The sequence below is a fragment of the Scyliorhinus canicula genome, chromosome 13 (assembly GCF_902713615.1).
Source record: "Scyliorhinus canicula chromosome 13, sScyCan1.1, whole genome shotgun sequence".
Lineage (NCBI taxonomy): Eukaryota > Metazoa > Chordata > Chondrichthyes > Carcharhiniformes > Scyliorhinidae > Scyliorhinus > Scyliorhinus canicula.
This window is the reverse complement of record NC_052158.1, coordinates 71,523,552-71,550,346: the sequence shown is the minus strand read 5'-3', so window position 1 is coordinate 71,550,346 and position 26,795 is coordinate 71,523,552. Positions and strand designations below refer to the sequence as shown.

At 46.4% G+C, this 26,795-nt stretch overlaps 1 protein-coding gene across 2 annotated transcripts in view; it reads right to left on the bottom strand.

Annotated features, from left to right (window-relative positions):
- arhgef4 (Rho guanine nucleotide exchange factor (GEF) 4) overlaps positions 1-26,795 on the bottom strand; it is a 494,960-nt gene that overhangs the window by 408,941 nt on the left and 59,224 nt on the right. For both annotated transcript variants that reach the window (XM_038817106.1, XM_038817107.1), the window contains exon 2: positions 10,592-10,627. In XM_038817106.1, the coding sequence (XP_038673034.1) occupies positions 10,592-10,627 (36 nt within the window). The remainder of the gene's footprint in view (positions 1-10,591; positions 10,628-26,795) is intronic.

The window sequence follows — 26,795 nt, the reverse complement described above, 5'->3', positions numbered from 1 at the left end:
AAATATGCAACATTTTATTTTTGTAAAACATTCTTACAATTTCCATTTTTTTTACCCAATGAATATAACGACTGAGGGTCAGGAGTTAAAATTCATAGAACCATCGAAACATTACGGAACACAAAGAGGCCATTCAGCCCACATTTAAATCTAACCATTAATATACACAACAAACATCAAAAGCTGCAACATCTGAGCCCAGAGAAACACCACTGGAAACAGTTTTCCATTCACAAAGACAACATGTTGCTTCACAGCGCCAGGGTCCCAGGTTCGATTCCCGCATGGGTCGCTGTCTATGCGGAGTCTGCACGTTCTCCCTGTGTCTGCATGGGTTTCCTCCGGTTGCTCCAGTTCCCTCCCACAAGTCCTGAAAGACGTGCCTGTTAGGTAATTTGGACATTCTGATTTGGTCTCAGCGGAGAACATGTCGCCAAGTCCACACACAGCCCGTTTCGTGCACTGAGGAGCTCCACTTGCCAGATCTCCTCAGTGTAGCGAGATATGAAATCTGAAGCCCCCAAACTAACTAAGCCCCAATGCAGTATCGGAGAGACCCCTAGCACCAACCCCCCCCCCCCCAAACTAACATCCACACAGGGCACCCCAGGTGGGATTGCCACTATGCAAAAAATACCAGCTTGGCACCTTGCCGATCTCACTTTAATGTGCAGATTTGCTAAAAAGAGATTGTGTTAGATCGTGCGAGGCATTGCGAGTGTAGATGGCGGGAGCGTGGACTCCTAGCTTCTATCTGCCATGCTGTATCGTGGCGAGCTGCTTTCGGTGAAGTGGAGCTATCAAATTGCAGCCAATATCCACTGCACTACCCTCAGCAATCCTCTTGGTTACTATCTTAGGAGAGTTTTCTAAAGAAAGCAAGACACGATTTTCCACGAACAAAACCATGCTGACTATCCATGTTCAATCTGTGCCTTTTATCCTTTCTCAGTTTATGACAGTTTATCCTTTCTCTCAGAATTGATTCCAAATTGCCCACCACTAAAGTCAGACTAACTGGCCTATAGTTTTCTGGCCTATCTATCGCACCCTTTTTAAATAATGGTACAATGTTCGCAGACCTCCAATCTTCTGGTCCATTAACATTGAAGCTATTTCTTGAATGAGTTTTAAAGTGAATTGTAAAACATTGCCTATTGTGTTATTTGAACTCTATGACATATTACTGACTTGTCTCACTTATATGTTTGTAAGCTACAGGGCAACTGGATCACTCATATATTAGAGTTAACAACTCTCCTAGAGGTTTTAACACACCCGCTCCCCTGTCTCCTACCCAGTCAAACATTTCTCCCCGATGCCACCAAAATGTGTTTAAAAGTTTATAAAAACCACATTATTTTGTTTCCAATGCCTCTATGTTTTCTCCAGTGTGCAGGAGGTTTAACTTTTAATTCTCGGAGATGCAAGATAATTCTGGAGTGTTGGCAATCCAACCCCCTGGATTTTGAGAGAGTGCATCAGGTACAGAGTTAAAAATATTATTTTCTTATAACGTTTTAATTGATTTAGTGGCTAGAAACTGACTGTTTCTGTTGGCTCACTGTATATCTGTACAAAATAAATCATCAAGTGTGTCCAAAAGAGGCACTGCCCAAGTGTGTCATCAAAGAAATCTGGTGTATGGATCAAGCCTGCTAATAGGCCCCTGTCTGTAACACAGCTGTTCATACCATTCTGTTTGGAGATAGCATGAAAGAAATGCTCATAACACTCAAATCTGCTGGTCTTTCTGCTCCCTGTTTAAACCCATCTATCTACAGATCATCAGCACGTTTAATCTTTAATCTGGTTCGTCCTTTCATTTTTAATTCCGCTTGAGAGTTTGCGGATGGTTATCAGCAAACGTCAGATTCAATAGAGAACACTAGCAAGAACCATAGGCCTGCCCTGAGCATTGGCCAAGTGTCACCTGATTTTGTGAAGCATTAAATCCGACGCCTACAGTTCGTAAACAGTACAAAAATAATTTAACAGCATGAGCCAGGTTGAATGTTTGTTCTATATTACTCATAGTTCTATCGTCTTCACATTCCACAAATATCCTGACAGTTCTTTTAATGTGTGTGATGGAGGTCATGGTAATGTTGCCAATATATTTTCTCTTTTTTTTTCTATTTATTGTTTCTAATTTCAAGCACTTTGCCGAATCACAACCGGATTGCAGACATATTCACCCTCCCTTATGTGTTACAGTCCCCAAATTTCAAGCAATTTAAATTTCTCATTTCTTCCATTTGAATTTTTTCATTGCCACAAAGCCACAAAGCCTTCTCACCAATCTTGTCCATCCCTATGTCCCTGAATACCCAGTAGTCTCCAATGCTGGCCCCTTTCATGAACCCCACTCCCTTCACCCTTACCATGGCTGTGCCATTAGCCATCTGGGCCTCAAGCTCTGGAATTTCCTCCCTAAAGCTCGGTCTTTTACTCTTCCATTAAGGCCTTAAAGCGGACCTATTTCACCCCTCCTAATATGGGCTTCTTTGCCTTGGTGTCAAATTTTGCCAGATTACACCGCTGAAGTATCTTGTTATATTTAATTACAGTAATAGACAAATACATACTGTGGCTACATGAGCAAGTCAGAGGCTGGGGATGCTGCTACAAGAAACTCGCCTCCTGATTCCCCAAAGCCAGTCCAGCATCTATAAAGATACAAGTCCAGAGTGTGATGAATTATGCTCCATTCACCTGAATGAGTACAGTTCCAGCAACACTCAAGAAGCTCAACACCATTCAAGACAAAGCAGCTCACTTTATGGACACCCCATTCATCACCTTAAACATGCGCTCCCTCCACCATTGACACACAGTAGTAGTGTAGTGATATATACCATTTACAAGATGCATTGCAGCAAGCCTCCTTCAACAGAGACTTACAAACCCGTGATCCATACCACATGGAAGTGCAAGCTTGGGCAGCAGATACATGCCAAGCAACACCATCACTTGCAAGTTCCCTTCCAACTCACACTATACTGACTTGGAATTATATCACTGTTCCTTCACTGTCACTGGATCAAAATCCTGGAACTCCCTTTGTAAAAGCACACTGGGTGTACTTACACCACCTGGATTGCAGCAGTTCAAGAAGGTAGCTCAGCGACACCTTTTGGAGAGCAATACGGGATAGGGAATAAAATGTTTGCCGAAAGCAATGCACATCCAATGAACAAAAGGAAATGCTACCTAAATGCAAGTTGTTGTTGTTTTAATTGAAGATTTATCAATATATTTTTAGACAGCAATCAGAATCTTGAGCAGTATCTCGCGAAGGGCCAGCTGCTGCCCAATCAAGTGCAGCTAGCCTCCCTAAAATAAAGAACAAGGGGCCCTCACCGGCTATGCAGTAGGAGAGATCCCTGTCACCTACATGAAACTCTGTCCTTTTTCTCTCTCTTTTTCCATAGGTCCTGCCTGATGTGGTGAGTATTTCTAACATTCTTTTTATTTCTAATTTGCCCTAAACCTTGCCCCAAAAGCTCACGTGGAAAGCCAGGCTGAACTGAAGCATTAGGTCCTGGGGACACTGAATAGAAATTTGCATAAACTCATTAAACCCAAACTCAGTGCTGCCTTTAAGCTGATACCCATATTCCCTGCTTCTCCAATGTATATTCTTGTGACTCCGAGATAATTATAGATGACACCATACCCTCTAGCTGTGTCTACAAGCAGATATTCACCAGAAGCAGATTAAGCTTGGAGTATGGATACGATCGTTTATCATTTGCTAAATTTTATGTTACATTTCTGATATAATAACCCATCCAGAACACATGCATTGCTTAGCAACCCTCTCTGGTAATGCATTGTTTTCAAATCTAGTTGAAATTTCAAGTGTCAGGATAACCCAAATTTTGCTCCCTCTGGCCCATGAAGGAATCTCCATTGGCACATACACTGCTATAATTTGTTTCATTCACCACCATGGTTTTCAGGGCTTGAGTGTAGCTTAAACTGATGGAAGTTGGCAATTTACAAGGTAAGTGTCATGACTACTTGTGGAGTCATACTTGACAAGTTGCCTTGGCACATGGAGTTTAATACTTAAACTGCAAACGTAGCTTTTGTCAAACCACATCAGCTCAAACTGACATAAGAGCAATGCATATCAAATTAACAATAGAAGGTGCCAGAAGCAGTGAACTAGTGTTCTCAACAAAAGTAACATCTCAAGATACAAACTGACCTGCTCTATTCCAGCTGCTAAGGGAGCAGCTCAACCTTTCTCACCTCTTATGATTCAGATTTCCGGCATTTTCAGTATTTTTCTTCTTGTTGGTCTAACAGAACCAGGATGAGATGATGCACTACAATGCAGCATGGTAGCATTGTGGATAGCACAATCGCTTCACAGCTCCAGGGTCCCAGGTTCAATTCCGGCTTGGGTCACTGTCTGTGCGGAGTCTGCACATCCTCCCTGTGTGTGCGTGGGTTTCCTCCGGGTGCTCCAGTTTCCTCCCACAGTCCAAAGATTTTCAGGTTAGGTGGATTGGCCATGGTAAATTGCCCTTAGTGTCCAAAATTGCCCTTAGTGTTGGGTGGGGTTACTGGGTTATGGGGATAGGGTGGAGGTGGTTGACCTTGGGTAGGATGCTCTTTGCAAGAGCCGGTGCAGACTCAATGGCTGAATGGCCTCCTTCTGCACTGTAAATTCTATGAGACAAGCAGTACTGTTTGGTGCTAAGACTATTTAGAACATAGAACATACAGTGCAGAAGAAGGCCATTCGGCCCATCGAGTCTGCACCGACCCACTTAAGCCCTCACTTCCACCCTATCCCCGTAACCCAACAATCCCTCCTAACCTTTTTGGAAACTAAGGGCAATTTAGCATGGCCAATGCACCTAACCTGCACGTCTTTGGACTGTGAGAGGAAACCGGAGCACCCGGAGGAATCCCGCACAGACACGGGGAGAACGTGCAGACTCTGCACAGACAGTTACCCAGCAGGGAATCAAACCTGGGACCCGGGCGCTGTGAAGCCATAATGCTAACCACTGTGCTACAGTGATTTAATCATAAATTGCAAGAATTGCATTTATATAGTGCAGCCTCAGGAAATCCTAAAGCGCGGAAAAGCCATTGAAGCATTCCTGAGGTGTAATGACTGTTTGTTATTCAGGAAACAAAGCAACAAAATTTCACAAAAACAAGATCCAATAACCAACAATGTGATCATGACCAGATGATCTCTTTTAATCCTGGTGTTTGAGAGAGAACCTTTGGTCAGGAAACCACCTGCTCTTCTTTGAAATTGGGCCAGAGGATCATTTATATCCAACTTCTCAATTTGGGCAATGCTTTGGTTTCCAGGCAATTCTTTCTCAATGCAGTAATGAATTGAAGAATAAAATTCCATGTCATCATTATCAAATGCATATGTTGTTTCAATAAATGATTGATCATGAATCATGGATACTCTAACATCTGAAAGGTTTGAGAAGCTGGCGTTGTTCACCGATGAGCAAAGGGGACTGAGAGGAGATTTGATAGAGCTATACAAGATTGAATAAGTTTAAAGAAGACCGGCAAAGAAAATCTCTTCCCATTAGTGGGTAGCTCAAAGACCAAGGGTAGAATTCTCCCATCTGGGACTAAGTCCTGAAGCGAGGACGGGAATGCAGAGTGTTTTCCGCAGTGGAGGCTGGCGGAACATTATACTGTATATTCCAGCCCCAATCTCATTAATTTTGCAACTGGCTGATTTTGAACATATTCCATGGCAGAACAGCCATAGTGTCATGTATTCCATTATCATATCCAGGCACAATATTGAAAAGGCACCCAAAATTACTGACCCACAATTGAAGAAAGGAGATAAGAAGATGGACCTTCTGAGAAAGAAGATTAACCTCCAGGAACATACTGAGGCTGGAAGATGGATCTCCTCAATGACACTGAATCTGGAAGATACAGTGGATGCATACGAGTTCTGCAATCATTGCTATAGCAGATTACAATTGTTGAGATGATACCGCGAAAAGGTGGCAGTGGTTCTGTGGAGCAGGAACCTGCTGTCCTCTTCCTGCCTGACAACCTTCATGCTTCCACCATAGCCCCTCTGCCAGAGATCTTGCTCATGTCCTTCTGCCAGCCCTGTCTGCTGCTGCTCTGGCTGAGAGGCTGCAGTCCGAAGACAAGGAGCCTCAACTCCCAGAGCTGTTCAGCAAACATCACCCTACAATGCCATTTGGAATCTGCAGAAATATCTGCTGCAGTCACAGGGGTAGAACTACGTAGCATCACTAGCCACACACTACTTGTGGATGGGTTCTGACCAGAAGTCCTGAACCAAGTGTAGAACTAGTCACTCTTGTCACCAAACATCCAGCCTCTGGTTCATAATGGCGGCGCAAATAGAGTAAGATATATTAGATGACGATGAGTGGGAGGAGCGGGAGGAGAGAGCAGGGGGAAGTGAAGAGCGGAAGGGGGTCCCGCTCCTGTGTGGGGGGGGGGGGGGGGGGATTCAATAAGGAGCGAAGTGTTCTGGAGGGGTGGATGAGCAGGGACCTGCAAGGGGGTTTGGGGAGGGTGTGGTGTAGGAGGCCCGGGAAAGAGGTGGAGGTGTTGGGGGAGTGAAAGCGAGGAGCTGGATTAGCAACGCAGACCATGTTCAGGTGGGTGGGAGGGGGCAGTGACAGAAGTGGGGTAACCAAGGTTAAGGGAGTCAAAAAGATTATGGGAAGCAAACAGGGAAGTGGAGTTAAGACCACGACCTGATCAGATCTGATCTTTTTAAATGGCGGTGCAGGATCAAAGGGCCCAATGGCTGATGCCTAATTCATGTTCTATGTTCCTTTATAAAGCTGACTGCCACGGTAAACTGCCGTTTGGCCTCTGCCAAGATAACGGACATTCAATAACATGATACTCTCTGTGTGGTCACACATCAGCTATCCATTCTGGGAGTGCTGTCCCTTTCATTTGCATTACATCTCCATTGGGAATCCTGCTATGTTGGTAAAGCATGTGCCTTCCCCCTCCCACCTCTCTGCTAATCAAGTCTATGGAGTTTCCTACCCTGGAGTGCAGGGCCTCTCTCACCTCCCTGATGTCAGGGGAGCACAACATACTGAAGACGCTGGCAATGTTTCTGGCTCCCGATTATGCTCCCTGGCATAGTAATTGTGGGCCTCAGTCATTTTTTTAGCGGAAGCACCATCTGCATTCTTTGGTGTGGATGACGATCTGGCTGTAAAGGCAGTACAGTACAGTACAGTCATCATCTCCTTGGTGAATCACAGCCACCTCAGGTACTGCTCCAGGCTGGTGGAGATAGCAGATAACTGAAGTTTGCTGATGGATGGATATTGAGAGCTCTCTTCCTGTTTCCTCCGCACACAGTGCCCCCTCCCTGCAGCCTAACTGTAATTCTTTGTTGTGCTGCAGAACAAGGGAGACTACCAATCCCCTTAGTAAGACCAAGTTCTCTGCTGACAAGCCTTCAATCTTTTCAGAGTTACTCACAAAAGTCCAGTATCAATCCCCAACAACGTTTCCAAACTCCTCCGTCGATACAGTGCACAACAATTCCACTAACTCTACAGCTCCAGAAGAAAGCCAAAAGCTTGTCATCTGAAAGGCATGCTAATGCCTCTAAATAGTGCTAGCTGGGCAGGGGTTTAGAGTGAGAAGGCCCCTCTTCTGCAACTGACCAGAAGTTCAGGTGGAGTGTTTAAGAGAGGGCATTAACAGGACCTGCAAGGTCTAAAAGTGGTAGATACAGCACCAAAACAGCATTACGCGCTGTTTGACGTTGCAAACAGCCTATTGTACAAGCTTCCAATGCACGCCATGACTGTGCTGGTACCCTTAAATGCATGACACCTCATACGGGTGACACCAGATGTAGCTGGAAATGGTTCAATTTCCACTTTATGAGCTCTCGACACATTGCACCCATACCATTGGTAATACGGAGCCAAATTTTGCAATCCAAGTGCCAATCAATAGCACTGAAACAAGATTCACTGCTCATTCAACTTGTTGTTTGAGAGATTTGGATGGGTGAAAATTTAGCAGTGTTCGCTTATAATGCACTTCAAAGTCATTTATTATAACTGAAATGGTTTGGTACACCATAAAAATATAATGAAACACTGGATCAATGTAAATGTTCCTTCTCTCTCAAAGATTGAAATGTTTGATTGATAGATAAGTAGAGGTGGAGATTATATTTCTTTCCTAAACTGCTGGTGTTATGACAAAAAGGCAGCTAGACGAGGATAAATGAGGCAAGTTTAGATTGATATTCTGAAACTTTCTTCAATTTATTTTTACAGAACATTTTCTCAGGAGGCTGAATTAATCGGAAGCAATGACTGAGGAAATGTGTACGGTCTACATGATCTGTGGAAGTAATAAGATTGCCGAGCCCAAATTGCCTTTTCTCATTCCATATAAATCCATGTTGTTAAGGGCCTCCAAATCAGCCCAACATGCTCTTGAAGGTTACTACAGTAACCATTTAAGATTACCTTTATCTGCATTTTTCAGTCTCTGCTTGGGTGTCTCTTCAGCAGGCACCGAAGGTACGTTGGATTGCTAGACCACCACATTCCCACCCACTGCCAACCCAGTCCACATGATTTGCAGGGGTGAGTAAGGTGTCCACTAGCCCTTAGACGTATTAAGGGCCTTAAATAGCTAATTATTGTCCACTCAATGCCCTGATTCCACCTCCACTGCCACAGTGTGGTCACAAAAGTGGGAAGGCCATTTCTTATGTTTCTTATGGTGAAAAGGCAGGATGGAAGTTGGAGAAAGGCAGGAAAACACATCATTCAGGGAAGTGCCCTGAGTGTATCCCCCTGTTCCTCCTCACCTGGCCTCTAAACCCACTCTCATTTACCTTGCCCCCTTTCTCATGGGTGCATGAGGCCTCCCCAGGATTTACATGGGTGCGGTGTCCATCTTCAATCTCCGTGAGCTTGCTTGCAGTCCCAGTAGCGCCCATAATTCTGGCACTGCTGGAGCTACCAACGAAACAGATTGGCCAACAGCTGTCAAGGGCGGAACTTTCTCCCACTGAAGAAGATGTGCATGTAGCACATTTTTGGATCGCCTCAATCTTATTTATATATCTCAGCATTCATGGAACCCGCCTACAACTTGTATACTCCAGGACTGGATGAACAAATGTTAGGTAAAATATATTTTGCAATACCAAAGACGCCTCCTCCAAAATCCACGGAGCCTGTTTGTGTTGGATGTTATCCGTTGAATGTGGAATCCCCATTGAAGATTGTTTTTAAGATGAACCCCCAGCAATGGTTGTGTATCTACCTGTTGGAGAATTTTATTACAGAACTTAAAGCTAGCTGGTGGTGGATCCTTATTGTTGGCAATGCACAGGACATAACATTTTTGGGGAATGTCATTTTTGCAACACCAGATCATTTTGCAGTGAACTAATATGATCTTGAGTTTTCCCTGATATGTAAATCACGCAGTCACCTGCAAACAGTCTCGCCGAATTTTTTAAGCCTTGTTGGGAAGGTCACTTATGTTGGTAAGTGCCAGATCCAATTTAATAATGTCCCAGATCCATAGCGGTGGAGAAGGGCTTTGTCAAAGGCTTTTGAGAAATCTGGTCTTGCCATATGAGTAGCTCTACCTGTTTCAAGACTTGAAACTAGGTCATCGTCAGTCTGCAAAAGCTGTGTTTCGGTAGCTCTTTTTGCCTGAAAACCATGCTGACTCTCTACAAGATGTTGTGAGCTTCATAGTACTTCATGGCATGAGAATGAACAATATGTTCAAGCAATTTTCAAAATATGTTGCCGAGAGATGCCAGTCTGCCGTTATCTCGCTGATCTATCCCTTTTTTTGAATATGCCACAGGTGTTCGCTTGTTTCTGCTGGTCTAGTAAGTAGGTGGTGTTGATTAGCTCTTGAAAGAGATTGATCAATATTGTAGCCAGGTCACCAGAGAGAGATTTCATCTGGACTCAAGAGCTTTATTTCTCACAATAATTTCAAAGCATATGACAGATGCAAATCAATTCAGATAAGTGTGAAGTGATGGATATTGGGAGGGACAATGTGGAGAGGTAGGCGGGTACTGTTACCAGTGGGTGTAGGAACAGAGCAGAGCGATCTGGGGTGGAGTACATATTCACAAATCTTTGAAGGCAGTAAACAAGGCAAAAGCACAACCAATAACGTGCTCAAGCAGTTTAATTATGTACTTTTGAAAAGTGGGGCAAGTGCCTCTGGCTGTGACAATGTAAATATTACAGTGCATTTTTAAAAAGTTGTTCCACTTGCTGGTAAAGACAAACCATTGCTGTAACAATTTAAAATTGGTGGCTAGCTTTTTCATCAATACATTAAACTTTACACCACGATTAAGCAGTTCTTGGGAAATTTTGCCACCCTGTGTCACTAAATACTTAACAGGGCAGTCCTCTTTTAAGACCGAGATAAATGTACACATACAACAACCAAGCAAAATTAAATTCAAACAATAGATCAATTCTGGCACATAAGGGTTTGGAGGCATGCAAGACCACAGAAACCCTCAACACTGAAGTAAAGGAGAAAGGAAACTTCTTACCTGGTGTTGAAGGTTGGAGTTTCTATCCAGTGCTCGCTGTGGGCAAAAAGAAAATCACCGCATTACATTTTCAGAAATAATAAAACATTAATTTGACAAACTGCCTTCAAAATGATTGATAATGGAAGGAACATTGAGCAATTATGTTGGTCATATGACACCTCGGCTGTGCTAGCTTAGAGCTTAATAAGGAAAGTGGATTTTCCACATTGCTTTGAAACACCAAGTGAAGTTAAATTTTGACGATTTGGCAGCAACAAAAGGCAAAATATAATAAGCTATTTGAACGAAAAGAAAAAACTTGTACTTATAAATCATGGGGGAAATCTTGTTGATCCTTAGCGGAATGCAGCATATAGAGGAAAACGGGAATAGGGAAAAGACACACTATGACTTGAATTTGGTCAAGTAGAGGAACATCTGTTCCTCTCCTGCCCTTGCTAACATCTCTCAACTACCACAAATAATTTATATCGATCAAATTACCTTAAAAGGATGATTGCCACTCTTATGTGTAGGTAACAGGCTACAACCGTTTGACACAGCCATGAGATGAAACTTAACAGCCTCTGGATGAGGGAAGATTTTCCTGCTTTTCATTAAATGGGGTGGTGGGATATTAACGTCCACCAAGATTTTCACATGTTATCAAAAGCGCAACATGTCTGCCAATGCAGTACTCCCTCAGTTCAGTATTCACCTTAATTCTTGAACACAAGTGGGATTTGAACTTAGATTCAGAGAGGGAAATGATACCAAACAGAGCCAAGCAGACACTCAAAAATAACATCTGAGATGAGTTCTGTTGAAGCTGCTTCAAATATCAAAAGATAATTTGAAGGAAGATAGCAAGGAAAAGAAAGACATGCAGTGAGGCAATTTCGACAACACTCACCAAACAAAGGAGTCTTACAACTTAGCAGCTGTTCCAGTTAATGATTGGAGTTGGGTTAGACCCAGACCTGTCAGGGTCACAATTAGAGAACAGGGAGGTTATGCTGACTGAGGGAGATAAGGAAAATCAATTTTATCTGGTATTGTCCAACTTGCTATTTTTAAGGCTGAGAAGGTAGCTTTTAACCAGCTAATGAGCATGGCCGTGAAAATGTCTTCATTGTAACTGCTTATAGCATGTCTGTTTCAGGGGATTGAAACTTTAAATGAATCCTAATTGCAGTAGGATGTCAATTTTGATTGGTCAGGTATTGAAACGGGGAGAAAAATGGGCCTTACTTTGTGCAAATTACGTTTGTGCATTTGGCAGCCAGGTTAGAACTGCCGATAAGTGTGAGAAGGATTCAGAAAGTTAAACAGAGGACTTAAGAAGAGAATCTTCAAAGCTAAGCTTTTTGGGTGAAAGTCAAAAAATTCAGAAGGTTAATCGATAGGCAGAAGTCTGAAATGGCAGTTCAACAGAGAGAGAAGAATTGGAATTCAATGACTGCCTTAAATAAAACATATACAGTACATACCTGGAAAAGCCAATGGTATGACCAGATTTTCATTGCTCTGACCAAGTCAGAATGGAGGCGGGGGTGGGGAATGGATTTAAAATTGGTAGACAGGACAAGATTCAAGATTCTTAACCACCGACGTTCCCCAATATTTGCTAGAGCCGTGTAAGGATGCGGTTCGTGAGCCTGCTTCCTGCACTCCAGACCGGGCCCGGTTCATTGTGGGGTCAGGCATCTCCAGCAATTTTCATGGAGCTGGGCCAACCTCTGCAGGACTCGTGAGGAGGAGTCATGAACCATAGTCTGGATTCTGGAACCTGAATGGTGAATTCAAAAGGTCTTGGGCTGGATTCTCCGCTGTCGGGATTCTCTGTTGCGCCGGCAGCGCACCCATGCCCGGAGATTTCCCGATGGTGTGGCGCAGCCCACAATTGGCAATCCCATCGGCCGGCTGGCGGGACGGAGAATCCTGCCATCGACGGGGCGGAGAATCCCGCCCCTTATGTTTCTTGCCATGCCTCCTCCATACAAACTCAAGGTCAACTCATGTCCTCATCCATAACAAAGAATGTCACGTACCCTCCATGCCACTCATGGCCCTGCCATGCCCATTCACCCAGTATATGGTGTACAGAACCAATGAAGCCTATAGTAACAATGGCATGTGTGAAACTTATTGGGGAAGAAACACCCATTCATAATTCTTGGGGATAAACTGGTGCCCCTAGAACCCTATTAAAGTGTCAATATAACAGACCCTTTGATGATCAATAAGTACTTCACACCTCTTAATCCTGTGCAAGTAAACATTGAGACACCACAAAAATAAAGCAATCAAGGCAAGTCAACAGCTCTGTCCAACTGTGTAAACAGCTTCCCACTCAGAATTGGTCTTGGCTCTCGGCCAAACATACATAATGAGGCACTCAGCTGCTCCTGTGACAACCTCTTGGCCGAATTCTCCGTTTAGGGGACTCTGGTCGGGATTGTCTGATCCTGAGGCTAAGTGTTGACGCCGTTGTAAACGCCGTCGCGTTTTATGACGGCGTCAACAGGCCCCCAGGAGCAGATATTCTGAGCCCCACAGGAGGCCAGCATGGCACTGGAGCGACCCACATCGCTCCAGTAGCCGATACCAGCCTCAAATGGGCACCATGGGTCTGCGCATGCGAACTGCGAAGGCGTGAATGTGCGCATGCGCATCATGACCGGCACAATTGCGTATATGCGCGGTGGCTTCCTTCTTCATGCCAGCCCCGACGCAACATGGCGTAGGGCTATAGGGGCCAGCGCGGAACAAAAAAGGCCCCCAGCCCAGGAGGCCGGCCCACCGATCAGTAGACCCCGATCGCGGACCAGGCCACAGCGGAGTTCCCCCCCAGGGTCGGACTCCCCCTCCCCCCCCCCAAAACCAGGTCGCCCCCGAAAGGATGCACGCCGGGGTCCCGCCAGTTAAGACCGCACATGGACAGCGCCGGTGGGACTCAGATTTTTTTTGCGGCCGCTAGGCCCATCCCGGGCGGAGAATCGATGGGGGGGGGGGGGGTGGGGAGGGCAGAGGTCGTGTACAGCAGCCCCTGCCCGGCGCCATGCCAACCGCGCCGGTCCCAATGCCACCGATTCTCCGCTCACCTGAGAATCGGCGGACCGGCGTCGGGGCAGCGTCACGCAATTCGCGCCCGGCCCAGCGATTCTCCAACCCAGCATGGGCTGAGAGAATCCCGCCCTCTGTTCTCACACTGGAGATTAATTGCACCTGATTTCCAATTATGTTCGAGCGCAAATTCAGAAGCTAGTCACAATCCTCAGCCGTGCAAATGTTTGAGTGGCTTTGAAGTACTCAGCTGTGAAACTAACCACAATGTTTATACATATCTAGCTGTGATTGACTGCTCCTGGATCACATCAAAGACAGTTAAGAGCTTTCTGTCAGGAAAAAGCGGAAGTGAGATCACTTCCCGACTTTAAAATGGGGGTTTGCTAAGAATGCAGGGAAATTCAGCCAAGGACAGAAAAACAAGCAGGTGCAAAGTTTCCTGTATATTAGAACTTGCAGAACCCAGACAGCACTGAAACTGACGACCATCTACATATTGATGAGCGATCCCCGGGAACAATTGAAACAGTTAAGATAATCGAGGCCAAGCCAGACTCCTCGGCGCCAGCAGGAGCCAAGACAAAGGAAGGCCAACGGACACTTTGGAACCGCCCAGCGATCAGGGAACAGCTCCAGTATTGGAGAAATCGATCCAAGTGATCAGAACTCAGTCCAATCACTTGGAACCAGGTACGGGTTCCGCCCAAAAGCCTATGGGGACTATAAAGTAGAGTCCCCAAGTTCAATTCGCAGCCGAAGCACTTGAAAAACTCAATGATGGTCGTCCAGATCAACGGGCATGAGACCCCCTGCCTTTTCGACTCCGGGATCACGGAGAGCTTTGTCCACCCCGACACAGTAAGGCGCTGCTCCCTTCCCATATACCCTACATCCCAAACCATCTCCCTTGCCTCCGCATCCCATTCGGTCCAGATCTGGGGGTACTGCATCGCTAACCTCGCAATGCAGGGGGCCGAGTACGCCCGTTTTAAGTTGTACGTCCTCCCTCATCTCTGCAACCCCCTACTGCTTGGATTAGACTTCCAATGCAGTCACCGAAACCTTACCCTACAGTTCGGCGGACCCTTACCTCCCCTCACGGTATGCAGCCTCCCGACCCTCAAGGTCTCCCCCCCTTCGCTCTTTGCGTACCTCACTCCCGACTGTAAGCCCATCGCCACCAGGAGCAGGCGGCACAGCTCCCAAGATATGGCTTTTATCAAGTCGGAGGTCCAGCGACTGTTGAGTGAAGGGATTATCGAGGCCAGCAACAGCCCCTCCCCGATGCTCTCCACTCCATCAGATCACTCCTCTGCACAGCCACGAACGAGACCCCTCACGACCGTTTGTTTCTTCCCGAGTGTCACAATATACACCAGTATATCATGGTGCAGACACACGCACTGATAGACATACACTAGGACCAATCAACATGCACAAACACCGCAGCCAATCACCAGTTAGAACACACTCACTATAAATACAGAGGGCATCACTTTTCCCGCTCATTCAGGATGCTGCCTCTCAGAAGCACAAGAGCTTATCAGTTACAGTACAGACTCTCAGCACATGCCGAGTGATTCGACTGGTTAGGATAGGCACAGGCCTCTAGTTAATCTAGCATCGTAAACCCACAGTAATAGTATGTTTAGCAATTTATAAGAGTTAATAAAATAGTGTTGAATTATCTTCAGTGTTGGTGGTGGCCTGTATGTGTTTCACAGATCCAGAGTGCCCAACACATCAACGAGGAAGTTCATCTCCGGGGGTCTCGCTTTCATCTTAGCTGACAACTCCGGGACCTGTCCTTCTACGGAGGCATATGAGGAGCCATAAGACCGACCCCCTGGTTGAGAGGGTCCAGCTGCTGCATGCCAATCCCCAGTACGCCTACATCGTGCACCAGGACGGATGGCATGATACGGTCTCCCTACGAGATCTAGTGCCAGCTGGTTGCCATGCCAATGCGCCCCCCTCCCCACTGCCTACAGCCACCACCTGTAGCCCTTGCGCTTCCCTGGGTCTGTTGTCTTGGCCCGGGCCAGCACTGCCGCCACACACCACCCCCTTGCCTACCCCCACCCCCAACCGCCTCCGACACGCCAGACTGAGGCTCAAGCTCCAGACACGACGCCCCCGGAGTCACCATCTGCAACAACCATCCCCGCCGCATCGCCAGAGCTGAGGAGGTCTAAATGATCGATCCGGCCTCCAGTTAGACTGAATCTCTAATGGACCCCACACCATTCAGTGGTGAATGCGGTGAATGTACTTCACCTAATGCATGAGCTGTCTGTACTGCCTGTATAATAATGTGACCCATGACCTGGAAGTGATGATACGGGTTACTTCCAGGTACTGTACTGGAACCCCGGTGGGCTCCGCTTCTGGCTCCGCCCTCACCGGGGCCATATATAGTCCAGCCACCTGTGGGTGGCACTCATTTGTAGAGCCAACTCTGGCAAGCGAGTTCATGGATATTAAAGCCTAATGTTCACTTGTTCTCACGGTCTCACAGTGAATTGAAGGTATCACAGTTCTAAACGGCAGTCCTTACAAGGACGACAGAAGGCCACGGCGTAAAAGATAAATGTTTTTTAAAATCTGCTCTCAATGTGAAGCCAGCTACAATTTATTCGTCATCCTTAATGGTGCTTGAGAAAGTAGTAGTGATAAGCCACCCCCTTGAACACAACTGAGTGGCTTGCTAGACGACTTCAGAGAGCTATTAAGAGTCAAGCACATTGCTTTGGGATTGGAGCCACAGATAGGCCAGATTGAGTACCGACAGCAAATTTCCCTCCCTATAGGGTACTCGTTGAGTTTTTACAACATTCCAGTAGTTTCACATGGTCTGATATTAGCTTTATATACCAAAATATTTAATTGAATTATGTACCCCTGTTGCCATGGTGGATTTAGTCCAGCGTTCTGGATTGCTAGTCCAGTTGGCTAACCATTACGCTACTGTACCTGAGAACCAGGCCTGAAAATTATGTCTATTTCACCTTTTCAGCTGCCTGTATGGGATACACAGCTTGCAACTACAGCACACTGGTTGAATTTAAATGAGGCTCCAGGCTCAATTTTGATTGGGCCCTGGGTCTAGTTCCAGTGCAGAAAATACCATGTTCATGATGGCAAGCAAGTGTTATGTAACTTATACTGTCTATGCATTGAAACGCCACTGATTTACATTCATGAGTTAACTCCACACTAGATGTTGCAGTTAATACCGGGAATCTCTAATTATTCTTTTTTAAACGTCAAGTTTGTGCTAAATTAATGATGTCTAGCCCCAGTACAACAAAGGCACTAACCCTCCCATTAGTTTCCTGAAGCAATCGCTGAGCTGCCAAGGCTATTCCCCAATATTATTTCATCTCGGTAAGTGTAATGTAATGGAAAGAAGTAACACACAAAAGCAATAGAAGGAAAGAATTAACTGAAAGAAGGGAAGGAAGGAATTTAATTTCCATATCCTCAGGATGTACCACGGGCGAAATTCTCCCAAAACGGGAAAAATCGTCAAACCGCCGTAAAACCCGGGCGGGTTTTACGGCATCGCGCCCCTTCCCGACGGGGGACCGATTCTGGTCCCCCGTCGGGGCTAGCAGCCCGACGTCGGAGGCTCCGACAAGTCGGGCTTAACGAAAATCGTTAAACCCGCTTGTCGGACTTAGCGCCGGCTGACGCGTCATATGACGTCAGCCGCGCATGCGCAGGTGGGAAGACGCCACCCGCGCATGCGCGGGTGACGTCACCGCGTTTTTGCGCGAAACCCGCGCATGCGCGGTCCGGGTTGCCCCTCAGCCGCCCCGCGTATTGATACTGCGGGGCGGCGGAAGGACAAATAGTGCGCGGGCATCGGGCCCGCTGCCCGCGATCGGTGGGCACCGATCGCGGGCCCATGGCACCCTTGGCACGGCCGTGGTACTGCCGTGCCAATCGGTGCCATGGTTATTTTTTTCCAGGTAGTCACGACGTTTTTACGAACGGCAGGACCAGGTGTGTTTGCCGTTCGTAAAAAGGTCGTAAAGGGCTGGGACTTCGGCCCTTCTAACAGCTGTGAATCGCTGCCGGCCGTAAAAAAACGGCGGCAGCGATTCGTGTCGGGATTTCGGCGGGGGGGGGGGAGAATAGCGGGAGGGCGTCAAAAAAGTCGGGAAGGCCCTCCCGCTATTCTCCCACCCGTCGTGGGGGGGGGAGAATTTCGCCCCACATTCTTCACAGCCAATGAAGTTCTTTGAAATTCTATGTTATAATGTGGGGAAAATGCTATGACCACTTTACGCACAGGGAGATCTGACAAAAAGCCATGAGATAAATGATCAGGAACTCCGTTTTTGTTGATGTTAGTGAAGGTTAAAAGTCAGCCATTCGGCCAGGTGATCTCCCCTGCTCTTCTTAAAATATTGTCATGGGATCTTTAACGCACACATGAGAGGGTAGGCAGGGCCTCAGAACATCTCATCTGCACCATGCACTCTTTGTACCGCCCTGAATCAATGGCATAAATAATGTGCTCAAGTCCCTGGAAGGGCGCAATCTTCTGACTTAAAAATGAGAGTGCCAACACTGAAACAAAGCTAACAATTATGAAGCCTGTTTTTTTCTAGATTCATGCTCGCCGTGTACGTGAATCTTGAGAAATCCCAAACATTACTTTCAGTGAATAGTATATCACGAACAGTGCTGCCTTAGATCCCGAACATGTGTGGCCAGTAAGTGAGATAATGCGAGCTTGAAATATTGCTCCTGTAGCATAAGCATGATACAAATGGTGAATTGGTATCAGAGTTGGACTTGTATTCAGCCCAGTTTCAGTTTGTGGTTCATTTCCTTTGTGGCCCCACCATCATTCTTTTGAAGCCATGATAATCATAGTTCAAAATGAAGATGACAGAAAATAGACTGAAACAATCATTGAAGAAGGAGGATAAGGATAGCCCATAAAATGTTGGGAAAAATTGCCAATTTATATTAGGAAAGATCAAACCAGTCTTTCTGAGGATCACCATGCCTTCTTCCTTCTGTCAGTTACTCCTTCCAGGAACACTGACCTTTATCAGAAGGGGGCTGGAACACAGAGGGGTGGGATTTATGTTACAGCGAGGCAGAGCGCTGATGAGCAGTCAATGCATTTGTTCTGTCTTTTTCTGTTGCCACATGTAGAGGAATCTTGTGCCCCAATTTATACTTCTCCAACATAGTGGACTGAGAGTCAGAACATGAACGGATCATTTGTGAAAATTCATGTCCCACCAGACTGGGCACAGCATGCTGGTGCTCCAAGGAGCTACATGCTACACGACATCAAAATCTATTTGAATAACTACACCTCAATCCAGGGGCTGGTTTAGCTCACTAGGGGCTGGTTTAGCTCACTGGGCTAAATCGCTGGCTTTTAAAGCAGACCAAGCAGGCTAGCAGCACGGTTTGATTCCCGTACCAGCCTCCCCAGACAGGCGCCGGAATGTGGCGACTAGGGGCTTTTCACAGTAACTTCATTGAAGCCGACTCGTGACAATAAGTGATTTTCTATTTCTATTCTATTTCATTAGAACACGTTGATTGTAATGGCGGTTGGGGGGGGGGGGGGGGGGGGGGGAGGAGTGCTGGAGAATCAAGAAAAAAGTGAATCATAACGCTTACATTCATTTTATAAATTATTTCATGGACAGTGGACGTGGTTGGCTTGGCCAACATTTATTACCCATCCCTAATGGTCCTTGAGAAAGTGGAGGCTTTCTTGAAACGTTGCAGCCCATGTGGTGTAGATACATCCACAGTGCTGTTCTAGCACATAACACATTGTCACCACAAAAGACTTCATTAAATTATTGTAAAAATGCAGGGACTTATTAAGCAAAGGTATCAGTCAAGAGAGTAACCTGCAGAAAATGGTTTTGCTAGACCCCTCCCTGCTCCTCAACAGCACCCTCCCCCTTACTCCTCTGTTTTTTGTCATCACCTCCATCCCACTCCTCACCAGCACCCCTTCTCCTTTTGTCTTTCCAGCTCCTCTACCCCAACTCTTATGGAGAAGTAGCCTTTATTCTCTCACCCAAAGTTAGTCACCCTGGAAAAAATCTCTTTTCCGATTTAACAAAAGATAAACCTATGTGTTGCCTTTGTTGAATAGGTGTCAACTCCACAGATCTTGCAAGAAGAAAGGGCAAGGAGTTCACTGGGCCAAATATCTGAACACTTAAAAACATGTTGAAAGGATGTGCACAAGGAGAATGGCAGAGAAGAAAGCAAAGCAGCAGACACAATGTATACCAGCACAAGATTTTTCCAACATTCAAGTAGGAAGAAGACATACTTGATGAGGCGAGAATTGTAAAGCATGCAAATTGGACTGAAACAGAACTATCACAGAATAATTAACATGTTTGATGGATCTCTGTGTCTATTTGGAACCCTGGATATCCGTTATCCCTTCTCAGTTCCCAAATAACAGAGGTCAGGTCTGTGCTTTTTGGCAAAGTCCACTTGAACTTTATTGGTCAGCCGTGCCACTGGTAAACTTATTTTCAGTACAAAATTTAGAAAGTTCCAACTAGCCCTGCAGCAAGCTAGTCAGATTGATTGTCTTTAGCGAATACAGTAGTTGAGTTTTCATTCAATTACAGATCGTTGTAATTCTTCAAATCACAATACACAGGATAAAATAACTAAGTAATTTGATCAAAAGAAAGATGGTGATTAGCAAAGCAAGCACCAAAGGAAATAGGTTTCAGAAATATAGATGGGGTGATCCCGGAGTTTTTCCATCCCGGTAGGTGATTCTTCAGGAGATTATTATCTTAAGGTCTAGCCTTCTTTTTACTTCTGATTGGCTTTAACTAATTTATAATTTATTCAATTTGGCCAAAATGTATGTCCATCAATTTAAGAGAAATATGTATTTAATTATATTGGTTCAAATTTCCCATTCCATCGCTTGCCAATTTTCCAAATTATCCACACCAGCATCTAACATTAATTAGAAAACCACAGTTTTAATTAAGGCATTATCACCCTAGACTGGTTGTTACCATAGAAAGGGGACTACCCATGCTGTAAAACAATGGGACCTTTTAGCTAGTTGACGTCACTGACCTTGCAGCCTCAAGCAACTTGCAAATGTGAAACTTAAGTTTAAGACAAAAATTAAAATGTATGATCTGGATTAACCCTTAGTGGATTCCCAGCTATTGTTGCACTCACGTAATATGATTATGTGATAATATGATTATAGTTAATTATTCTTAATGAGTTCTCATTTAACTGATATACCTCTATCATCTTCCCTTACTCTCATGGTTATAGCTGACTAGAAAAGTCAATTTCTATCAGTGCTGAATAATTGCTTCCTCCAAGTGTCCACAGTGAAAACATGAACAATATGCCCAGCCCAGCCCAGCCCAAGATAACCTAAGCAGAATTAATTACATTGACAAAATAGAATTCTTAGACAGGTAAAGACGCCTAAAAACAAACAGATGGAATTACGGCAGTGCGGCAAAACAGAAGATGCAGCATTGTGGATGTCAGTACTGGAAAGAAGTTAGAATGGTGCTCATTTTCCAGATGGGTAATAAAGACAACCACAAATTCAATTTTCTTGCTTCAGTTTGGTGTCTAGTAATGGAATTGATTATTTATTATACCTAGAAACCCCCTGGGAGCACCAATCAGCACAGATTTAGGAATGGAAGATGTTGCATTACTGACCATCTTAACTTTAGTTTTGTTTGTATGACATCCCTAGTGGACTATGGAAAGCCTGACAACATGCTGTACCTGGCAAAACGCCACACAAAAGTCTATTAGTTGGCTCAAAGCTTTTAGGCTCCAGAGTAAATTTTAGGAATGTAAAAAAAAAGGCTCAAGGGTAGAAGAGAGTAGGCACTCAGGGCAGTTAGTTTGAGGAGAAATGCTGAGTGGTGTGTCCCTGGAATTGGTTTTTGAATCATTACTATTACTAATTTATGGTAATGCCTTAGACTCAGTAACTCAATGGGCGTGACTGAACTAAATGGGAACAAAGTCTCAGAGCGAGCGATTTTAGCCTTGAGTTTCCCGGTACTCACAGCACCAAGAAAGACATGGCTATACAATGCCACTTGCGTTAAATAAGGGACCTCAGTGGGAACTGCTCGGCTGAGGCCCTGTTTTCTACATTGAAGAGCTCTGCTCACCGGAACTCCTAAGTATAGCAAGAGATCGGGACCCATTTTTAAATGGAGCCTCGATCTCTGAGGCCCCCAATGTGACCTACGAACCCCCACTCTCAAGCCCCAATGCACTATGGGAGAGTTCCCACAACCCCTCCCCCAAACCCACAATGGGCCCGATCACCAGCACACAAAAAATGTCAGCTTGGCATCCTGGCAACGCCTCTGCCAGCTGGCAATTCCACCTAGGCACCTTGGCACTACCAGGCTTGCACCCAGCTGGCACTGCCAAGGTGCCAGGCTGGCAGTACCAATGGCCTGATACCAGCAGTGCCAGGGTACCACCCTGACCAAAGGGCATGCACCTTGGGGCTTCTGATCCCCTGGCAGACTCCCACGAGTGCCTTCCCCACCCCCCACCCCCCCACCCCCCGTTTGTGGGGACCAGTGTTGAATGGTGCTCACCCAGGGTCTCTTTTATTTGAAGAGAACAAATATCTAGGTATGAATGTACTTGAGCCACACTATGAACTGATTATCTTAAATTGGTGATTAGTCTTGTTATTCATGCACTCAGAGTTGCTCAGCAAGTATTGCCCAATCACAATATCAAAACCACATCTAACAAGATGTTTTCTGTTGGATTTTACAAATGTGGGCTTGTTGAGTACAGTTGGTACTCTGCCTATTACAGTCGGAAGAAAATACTATTTGATTCAATCATCGAATTGTTGGGACATCCAGCCTATTTACCCAGCATCGCACTGGCACTGAAATTCATACACAATGTAGAACACCCTTTTAGACTAATGGCAGCCTGTTAGTGCATTCGCATAGCTACTGCAGATAAGCAGCGTGAAATGCCTTGCTCAACCTATTGTTCAAAATTTTGAGGTAATTTACTCTCCCAGGATAATTTGAGGTAGCCCAGGCATTTTTCAGGTTGGTACAATCCAGTACTTCCTTCAGGGAAACTCTTCTTCCATTTGCTCTGTCAGTAACAGAAAGTGGTCTACGCTTACCAATTTACATATTCTCGGAACATTACCAGATTTCTTTAAGGGTAGTCATTGCAGTTACATTGCTACTTGTCAGCTTATCCTCCTCCCTGCTGGTCGCCTCTTCCAACTCGTACCTACTGTTGCCTTTTGAAAAATAAATGCAAAGAAAACAACTCGAGCTTATCCAGCCTCTCTTCATAGCTCAAGATCCTAGGGCGCGATTCTCCGCCCCCCACGCCGGGTGGGAGAATAGCGGGAAGGCCTCCCGACATTTTTCACGCCCTCCCGCTATTCTCTCCCCCCCACGCCCGTTTCACCACGGCAGAAAACACACCTGCTCGCTGCCGTCGTGAAACGTGTGCCAGATGCCCGTTTGGGGCATCTAAAGGCCTGATTGGCACGGGAGCACCACGACTGTGCTCGGGAGGGGACAGGCCCGCGATCGGTGCCAACCGATCATCGGGCCAGCGTCCAAAACAGACGCACTCTTTCCCCTCCGCCGCCCGGCAAGATCAAGCCGCCACGTCTTGCCGGGCAGCTGAGGAGAAAGACGGCAACTGCGCATGCGCGGGTGGCGTTGTCCAACCTGCGCATGCGCGGCTGACATCATCGGCCGCGTCAGCCGGCGTGACGCTTGACGTGCGGCCTTGATGACCATTGTCGCCGCGCCGCCATGACGCATGGGGCCGCGCTCCTAGCCCCGCCCGGGGGGGAAGAATCGGCCCCGGAATTGGCCGTGAAGGCTGCCGTGAGTCACGGCCTGACCCACGGCAGCCTTTACGATTCTCCGCATTTGCGGAAAATCTCGCCCCTAGTGTTTGAGGAATGGAGAGTTCTGAATGGTTTGTAGGGCTGGTGGAGGTTACAGCTATGATGAGGAGTGAAGCCAATGAAGAAAAATGGAAATCTTAATAATTGCCTTTGCTACAGGTGCTTAAACCATTCTTACAATGTGTTGAAGTTGTTCAGGTCACAATGAGCTACTTTGGCAGAAACCAAAGCTAAGTTCTAAGTAGAACTGTGTTAAACACATAACTTTTGATTTCATCATTGCCTTTGGGTTATTTTTATACTTTATTGTATTTCTATATTTATATTATATTAATTTGTGTAAAAAATGTGTACTAACGTGTGTGCACATTCCGACAGTTGCTGCTTAGGAGATCTGATATGGTAGAGTGGAACAAACCTCACCTCGAATGGTGTGTGGGCTTATACAAAATTGGATTGTAAAACTTTTGCTATTTGATTCGCACTTTCCTTCTACCTCTATGATCATTCTTTTAATTAATTCTTTTGCCACAACTGCCACGACCAACATACATGTATAAGGTGAAATCATAATGTGGACAGTTTAATAATGTGCCAAATATAGAAGATTATAACGGCCAGTTACGTACCATCATAACATGGAGTTTACTCAGCCCATGAGATTGTCTGCTGAAATGTTCATGCATACCATAGTCAGCTGCAGTCCATTATTCCAACACTCTCCTGGCCAGTCTCCCACTCCACATACTCTGTAAACTTCAGCCCATCCAAAAAATATAGTGTCCTTACTGTAGCCCAACAAAACCCGCACTCATCCACTGTCCTCACTAGCCTCCATGGGTTTGCAGTTCCGCAACACGTGAAGATTAAGATTCTCTTGTGTTTAAAGTCCTTCATTGGCTTCACCCCTCATCATATCTGTAACCTCCCAGCTCTACAAACCATTCAGAACTCTCCATTCCTCAAACTCTAGCATCTTGAGCTATGAAGAGAAGCTGGATAAGCTCAAGTTGTTTTCTTTACAGCAGGAAGAGCTGAGGGGGTACCTGATTGAGGTCTATAAGATTATGGGTCTATAAGATTATGAGGGGCATGGACAGGGTGGATAGGAAGCAGCTGTTCCCCTTAGTTGAATGATCAATAATGAGAGGGCTTAATTTTAAGGAACAGGCTGTTTAATGGGGATTTGAGGAAAATGTTTTCTCCCAGAGGGTGGTGGGAGTCTGGAATGCACTGCCTGAGAGGATTGTAGAGATGAGAATCCTCACAACCTTTAAAAAGTACGTGGATCAGCGCTTGAAAAGTTGTAACATTAAAGGCCATGAGCCAAGTGCTGGAAAGTGGGATTAATGTAGATTTAGTGTAGATTTGCCAGAACAAATGTGATGAACTGAAAGGCCTCTTCTAACATAGGAACCGGAGCAGGCCATTCAGCCCCTCGAGCCTGCCCCGCCATTCAATGACACCATGGTTGAGATTCTCCATTTGGGAGACTATGGGCGGGATTCTCCTACACCCCCCACCCGGGGGGGGGGGGGGGGGGTGAATCCCGTCCCGCCACTGCGACGCCAGATGCCGAATTCTGCAGTGCTGATTTTCGGGTAGCGCAGGGTTCACATCGCACCGGTCGGAAATTCTCTGGCCTCCGATGGGCAGAGCAGCCGCCCGTTTTCGGCCAGTCCCACCGGCATGAAATGGGCATGGTCCATCACGGCGGGACCTGGCTGGTAGGCCGTCTACCGGAGTCCTCGGGGGGCCAGGGAGGATCCGGTCCCGGGGGACGCCCCCAGAGTGGCCTGGCCCGCGATCGGGGCCCATCGATCTGCGGGCGGGCCTGTGCTGTGAGGGCACCCTTTCCCTCTGCGCCGGCCTCTGTAGGGCTCCGCCATGGACGGCGCAGAGAAGAAACCCCATGCGCATGCGCAAGAACACGCCGGCGGTTCTGCACATGCGCGGGACTACGGCGGCCATTCGGCACGGTTGGCGCGGTGCCAACCACTTCGGCGCCGGCCTAGCCCCCTGGAAGTGCGAAGGATTTCGCAACTACTGGGTGGCCCAACGCCGGAGTGGTTCGCGCTCTTTTTGCCGCCGGCGTCAGGCCATCGCGCCAAGTGCGGGAGAATGCCGCCCATATGTTCACCCGCCAGTAGTTAATTACGATTGATTTGCGCTCCTGCTGGGACCACAGATCAGGAAATGATTCATTAAATTTTGCCATCCAAATTTATGCATGGCAAGGATTATGAGGGATTCCCCAGGGAATCCTGCTATCGGGCTGTCATTTTGAAAGCGAGGTCTCACAGCAGGCCACCGCCCCTCTTCCCCCACACATCGGAAATCAGACCCCCATCCGCATTGCACAACAGCCCCCACCCTGGGATTTCCTGGGCCCCGCCCTATCCCCAAGTGCTGGGGTGACCCGACCCACCCCCGGCCCCCAAAGGCAGCTTCCCCGCATAAAACTGTCAGCCTTGCTTCAATTATCTTCCTTCATGGTTGAGTAACTCTAAAATGCCACAATGTTTCCAAAAACCAACCACTTCAAAGAGAGTTGGGGAACTGGTGGGGGGTCTTATAGGAGTCTTTGGGGTTTTGCTTGGGGTTATAATGGGAAGGTCTGTGTTTGGGGGCATGATGGGGGTTCTGATGGGGAGGTCTGTGTTTGGGGTCTGATTGGGGGTCTCTTTGAAGGCATCTGATGGGGGGGGGCGTCAGTGGGTGGGATTGGGGGTCACTCTCATGCATGCATGCTGTGTGTGAATTCCCGTGGTGGTGAGTAAAGGTGCCCCTCCTTGTCATTGGGGGAGGGCGGCAGGGTTTGCATTATGGGGCGGGAGGGGGCCCATCATTGGACCTCGTCTGCTCAAAATGGCGCCCCGATACCGGGATTCCAACCACATTCCAACACTCCGGTGGGGGAACTTTGTCTCTCAAACAGAAAATCCTGCCCAGAGAGTTGGGAAAATTTATAATTTTCAGGTTGAGAAATTAACTAGTGGGTTGCCTCAGGTTCAGTGCTGGATTCTCAATCTGTATGGTCTCAATGGTTTACAATCTGTGTTAATGACTTCAAAATAGGGAATGTGTATTTTGTAGCCAAATATGATGACAATACAGAGATGGCTGGGAAAGCAAGTTGTGAGGAGAAAAGAAAGGGTGATATTAACAATGGAAGTCTTGCCTGCCCGCTGGAGAACCAAGGGACACCCATCAGGC